General features: G+C 41.5%; 1 protein-coding gene across 1 annotated transcript; it reads right to left on the reverse strand.

Annotated features, from left to right (window-relative positions):
• Positions 1–6,360, reverse strand: LOC109870446 (class A basic helix-loop-helix protein 15). The gene is made up of 2 exons (XM_020460960.2): positions 6,011–6,360; positions 1–2,059 (listed from the first exon to the last, which is right to left on the reverse strand). The coding sequence occupies exon 2, from the start codon at positions 2,022–2,024 to the stop codon at positions 1,443–1,445; it is 582 nt and encodes a 193-aa protein (XP_020316549.1). The 5' UTR covers positions 2,025–2,059; positions 6,011–6,360; the 3' UTR covers positions 1–1,442.
• Between the last annotated feature and the right edge of the window lie 185 nt (positions 6,361–6,545).

Here is a 6,545-nt window from a genome sequence, read left to right on the forward strand (position 1 = left end):
ATTATTGTATTTTTTTTTATTCTCGTGATCCAAGACTCGGAACTCAGGCTACAAAGATATTACAGTATAATTGAAACACACATTGTAAGAGCAACATAAATATGTCTTCATTATCAAATTCACCTGTTACACACACACACACACACCACTATTTTTATATAATAACCCAGACGTTTTTATCCAAAGTGACTTACTGTCATGCATCCATACATTTTTTTCATACACGTGTTCCCGGGAATCGAACCCACTATCCTGCCGTTGGAAGGACCCTTTTACAGCTCTGTAAATACACTTGCAAGATACCATTGCAGTTTGGAGATGGGTCATAGAGAGCACTTGGTCAACACATCAATTCTGACATGTACAAATATATATCTCTGCAGAGCCTGTGGGTCTAGTGGTAACTGCCTGCTTCCCCACCGAAGGCATAGGTTCAATTCCCTGCTTCAACCCTTCAAACTGTTTTCCCCACATGTATACATATATCTACAGTCATAACAATTCACACTTCATTTAAATGATGGTGTGTTTTCGTTTCCTTACTTAAAGAGTACAGTATTTGACTAAAGTCTGTAGGACCAGTCTATTTAAGCATATCCTTGTCCTGTGTGTGACTGTTGTGTCCAGAGGCAGTGCTCAGCAGGGAAAACCAAACGTTGGTCCTAAAAGGTTGAAAACAAGTCTTCATCTACGGCAGGGGTGGCCTGTCCTATCTACACAGCTTGTGGCCCCTGAGGGCCACAGTGTATGCCGGTTTTTAGTTAGAGAATGAACTATACCTTGACAATCAGTTATTTTACATTGTTGACCAATTAACTACAGTAATCAGCAGTTAGAAAAATGTATGCAAATAAAAGACAATGAAATGAAACAGATTAAATAAAAATGGCGCTGAATTGTTCTTTGACGTTGGTCGGTCAGAAGTCTGTCCACTCTTGGTTCTCACCACCAATCAGAGTCAGAATCCAAGTGATATGTTTTTATCATGGTCCTCTGGGTATTCTGTCTGTCACTATTCATGCTAGGCCTATGTCTAGACTGGCAAAGTCCACAGGTGCTTTGCTTCAGCCAGCCAGTCAGGTGGGAGGGAGGATGCTGTCTGTGTCTTCACTTATACTCCACCATTATGTTCTCTTAGAATTCATGTCAAGGGTATGGTGCTAAGAATCACCTCCCACCACTGTCTAATAGAGTTACTGAGTCAAGTTCTTGTATGCTCCATCTAGTGCATGGTGATGTCAGGTATGTCACTATAGCTCACTAGCTTGGTGGAGTATAAGGCTGCATCTCAGATGACAATCTTTCCCCATACAGTGTACTACTTTCGGTCATAAGTACAGTAGCAGTGCACAATATGGGAGATAGTGTCAGTTGAGATTCGCTCCCCAAGTCAAGCATGAACGCTCCAACCCTTCGGCTGTTGAGTTAGCACCTGCTAGCTGTTAGCTTTCCTGGCTAAAGCTGTGAATCTGGGTGAGGAACTGAGACAGGCTCTCCTCCCCATCCTCCTCCAGGTGCTGCTGGTAACACTGGAGCAGTCTGGCAGCGCTAGCCTCTGTCGGTGTCTCCCCGGGGGGCAGGCGGGCGCTGGACATCCCCAGGATGATGGTGGTCAGGGACTTGATGTAGTTCTCGGCCAGCGTCAGTGTCTCGATCTTGGAGAGCTTCTTATCCATTTTGACATGCGGGATGGCCTCTCTGAGGGCCTGGAAAGCGTTGTTAAGTTTGTGCATGCGCTGGCGCTCTCGCTCGTTGCTCTCCAGCCGCCGGACGTTGCGTTCTTTGTTGCTGTTGTGAGACCGTTGGCGTCTGTGAGGGTTGTGGGTGGCACCCCCTCCTCCTCTACCTTGCTCGCGGTCCCCGCCCCTCAGGACCCCCCTCCAGGAGCCTCCGATATGGACCGAAGCCTCAGAGCCCTCCTGTTCGCTAGAGCCTGGTTCACTGGTGTCACTGGTCTCTGGTTCAGGGTCTGGCTCAGTCCAGGGTTTTCTGGATGACTTAGCGGCCTTCCCTTTAGACTTCATCCTTCAGCCTGATTCAGTGACCCCTCTTCCTCACACTGTCAAAAGCATTGAAAGATAAGAAAAACAACAACTGGTTATAGAAAGGGCTTGTCATGGAAGAAATAAGCAAACAGGGGGCAGGGCCTTTACCCTGAAGGCTACAGTGTTACAGTTGAGTTTAAACACTCAAGTTGGAATACCTGGCTTTTTGAGCACCATTTTATCCCCTTCCAATCTCCTGGCTTAGACTTGAGTTTTTATTATTATTCATAAAAAAACACTAGAAATTGGCAACCCAATGAAGTTATAAAGGCTGATTACACTGTATTTACATTGTAATTAGCTAATGGAACTAATCCTGCTGTTTACGATCCATAAGCATTTTACTGTACCGTTTACATCCTGTATCCTGACGAATAAGCTTAGATTGATGAGTAATAATGAGGAATACCTGCATAATGCTATTTTACAGTAAGACAGAAATATGGCCCTTTTATCATTGTTTTTATTCGCAGTTTAAAATTAAGATTTAAGAAACACAGCATCTATCTAATCAGCCAGTGTGTGAAAACACCATAATGTTGGTTGTGTAATCTCCACCTCTCTTATCCTGCTGCAGGCTACCCAAGGCTCCAGATAATACCCGACTCAAGGTTACTCTCTTATAACAAACGAGCCAGAAAAGAACAGCACACGTTTGGTAGAGAGATTCTCCCCTGTGTATGCCATCTCATAATTTTAAAAAACCTCTTAAGGATCTACGGGATCGGTGTCCCTATACCCGGGCGGTTGTTGCTAACCTGCGCTAATGTGACTAGAATGATGTAAGTAACAGCAAACTTTCCAGGACATAGACATGTCTTATAAGGGCAGAAAGCTTACATTCTTGCTAATCTAACTGCACTGTCCAATTTACAGTAGCTATTACAGTGAAAAAATACCATGTTACAGTGCCTTGCGAAAGTATTCGGCCCCCTTGAACTTTGCGACCTTTTGCCACATTTCAGGCTTCAAACATAAAGATATAAAACTGTATTTTTTGTGAAGAATCAACAACAAGTGGGACACAATCATGAAGTGGAACGACATTTATTGGATATTTCAAACTTTTTTAACAAATCAAAAACGGAAAGATTGGGCGTGTAAAATTATTCAGCCCCTTAAGTTAATACTTTGTAGCGCCACCTTTTTCTGCGATTACAGCTGTATGTCGCTTGGGGTATGTCTCTATCAGTTTTGCACATCGAGAGACAGAATTTTTTTCCCATTCCTCCTTGCAAAACAGCTCGAGCTCAGTGAGGTTGGATGGAGAGCATTTGTGAACAGCAGTTTTCAGTTCTTTCCACAGATTCTCGATTGGATTCGGGTCTGGACTTTGACTTGGCCATTCTAACACCTGGATATATTTTTGAACCATTCCATTGTAGATTTTGCTTTATGTTTAGGATCATTGTCTTGTTGGAAGACAAATCTCCGTCCCAGTCTCAGGTCTTTTGCAGACGTTTTGCATTGTTGGTTTCATCTGACCAGAGCACCTTCTTCCACATGTTTGGTGTGTCTGCCAGGTGGCTTGTGGCAAACTTTAAACAACACTTTTTATGGATATCTTTAAGAAATGGCTTTCTTCTGGCCACTCTTCCATAAAGGCCAGATTTGTGCAATATACGACTGATTGTTGTCCTATGGACAAAAGTCTCCCACCACAGCTGTAGATCTCTGCAGTTCATCCAGAGTGATCATGGGCCTCTTGGCTGCATCTCTGATCAGTCTTCTCCTTGTATGAGCTGAACGTTTAGAGGGACGGCCAGGTCTTGGTAGATTTGCAGTGGTCTGATACTCCTTCCATTTCAATATTATCGCTTGCACAGTGCTCCTTGGGATGTTTAAAGCTTGGGAAATATTTTTGTATCCAAATCCGGCTTTAAACTTCTTCACAACAGTATCTCGGACCTGCCTGGTGTGTTCCTTGTTCTTCATGATGCTCTCTGCGCTTTTAACGGACCTCTGAGACTATCACAGTGCAGGTGCATTTATACGGAGACTTGATTACACACAGGTGGATTGTATTTATCATCATTAGTCATTTAGGTCAACATTGGATCATTCAGAGATCCTCACTGAACTTCTGGAGAGAGTTTGCTGCACTGAAAGTAAAGGGGCTGAATAATTTTGCACGCTCAATTTTTCAGTTTTTGATTTGTTAAAAAAGTTTGAAATATCCAATAAATGTCGTTCCACTTCATGATTGTGTCCCACTTGTTGTTGATTCTTCACAAAAAAATACAGTTTTATATCTTTATGTTTGAAGCCTGAAATGTGGAAAAAGGTCGCAAAGTTCAAGGGGGCCGAATACTTTCGCAAGGCACTGTATTTGAGGACAGTGCACAACAACAAAACCTATCACGGCAACTGGTTTGATACATTCACCTCTGAAGGTAAATAATGTACTTACATTCAGAAATCTTGCTCTGATTTGTCATCCTCAGGGTCCCAGAGATCAAATGTAGCAAAGTTTTGTTTGATAAAATACATTTTTATATTCAAATGTAGGAACTGGGTTCTACAGTTTGAACCCCTGCTGTCTATACTGTTATGCTTCATCAGATGCTATTCATGTACCATGGTAACAGGTGAATACACTAATAATAATACATGGGACTTATATAGCACCTTTCAAGGTCTCCATTTTTTTAAAGTATTAATACGTATATCAGCCTAATCGAAGTGTAGATTACAACATATATTAAAGTGTTCGAACTTGCAACAATGCTGGGATTGTTACTAATGCGACTTGGCGCATCCAATGGCAATGTCTGCGTTAGGTATTATGCGGGGAGCCGTCTGCTGATTTGACAGCTCCAACGCAGTTACACCTCTGACATCCCTTAAATAAAAACAATGAAATTGATATGCAGTTGCCAGTTATCGCAAGTTTAGGCAGAACTGATTGAATCTAGCCCTAAATTGACAACACATATTTCCAGTGCATTTTTAAGGCATGTCATATTGAACTCAGTGTATCAATATAATAAAGCCTATTTTATATAAACGTATACATTTGACCTTTTTCTGAAGTTATTATCTTAGTTCTGAACCCAGTACCAGGACATTTTAGCCAAAAACCTGCTTGGCTCCGCCAGGAGGCTGAAACATGGCCTCAAGTGGATCTTCCAGCAAGACAATAACCCCGAGCACACAACAACATCCACAAAGAAATGTTTAATTGACCACAAAGTCTCCGGACTTGAACCCCATTGAAAACCTGTGGTTTGAATTGAAGAAGGCAGTCCATACGGGCAGACGAAGGATATCAAGGATCTGGAAAGATTCTGTAAGGAGGAAAGGTCTTAAATTCCTCACACTGTGTTCTCCAATCTCATAAAACATATTAGAAAAAGGCTCAGGACCATCATCCTTGCAAGATGAGGTATTAAAAGGTATTGAAAACATGGGTGTCAATCTTTTTTAGAAAAAAATATTACTTGTTCATTAAAAAAAAACATTTCTCTGAGCAATTGTATTAGTATAAAATAATATAATTTCATTTTTTTGCATACAATTTGTATGATTTATTTCATACATGATTTTTTTGCTCATCTTTATCAAGAGTGCCAATCATTTTGAACCTGATTGTATGTTTAGATGCATGGAGAATGTTCTACAAGTCAATAATACACTTATAAAAAGAGAGGTGGCAAGTATATTTACTTTAGGGCCTCGAAACCCATTCTTTGTCAATAATTGGATTTAAACCAAACGTTTTAGGCTTGTAGAGACACTAATCAAGCATTAGCATTGTCACTTTGTTCCCCGGTCTCCCCTACTGTATGAATAAATGTTGTGACTCTCTCATACTCTCTTTCTCCCACGCTCACCAATCATTTACAGAAAGGAAATAGTTAGCCTTCATCAAGTTGAGGAAAACAGTGAACATCTCAAATTAATACAACTTCATTGGATTTCAATAAAGAGAAAAGGAATAGACAACAAATTGACATGTTAGTTACCTTTAAAAATGAAAGTAAGATGCCTGTGTATGTAGAAGAATAGTTTTCAACGTGAAACATCAATAATATCCTCAGAATTAAAGTTTCGGTTGAGTGGAAGAAGCGTCTGTCGTTCTGCTCCAAGGATGAAAGATAACTGTCGCATGTGAGGTACCTGTCGCTGCTGTAATGTACACGTTGCGCTCGCTTAGCCAATGGGAGTGCGCTCAGACTCCGGACGTGGTCATCTGTGCCCGTGCGTAGCCAAAAGCCTCGTTTACATCTGAGGCTATGAAGCTAACATGCTTCATTTGTCCTGGTCTTATCAACATTCTGATTGTGCCCACATTGAAGCCTTTGCAGCTACACCAGAGGAGGCTGGTCGGAGGAGCTATAGGAGGACCGGCTCATTGTAATGGCTGGAATGGAATAGTTGGGAACAGTATCAAACACATCAAATATATGGAAACTACAACTTTGACACATTCCATTTATTCTATTCCAGCCATTATAGCTCCTCCCACCAGCCTCCTCTGATAGACACATGGTAGTAAAA

The sequence above is a fragment of the Oncorhynchus kisutch genome, linkage group LG25 (genome assembly GCF_002021735.2).
Source record: "Oncorhynchus kisutch isolate 150728-3 linkage group LG25, Okis_V2, whole genome shotgun sequence".
Lineage (NCBI taxonomy): Eukaryota > Metazoa > Chordata > Actinopteri > Salmoniformes > Salmonidae > Oncorhynchus > Oncorhynchus kisutch.

Coding starts and splice junctions, on each gene's coding strand:
- LOC109870446 (XM_020460960.2), bottom strand. CDS start 2,024: ATGAAGTCTAAAGGGAAGGCCGCTAAGTCATCCAGAAAACCCTGGACT.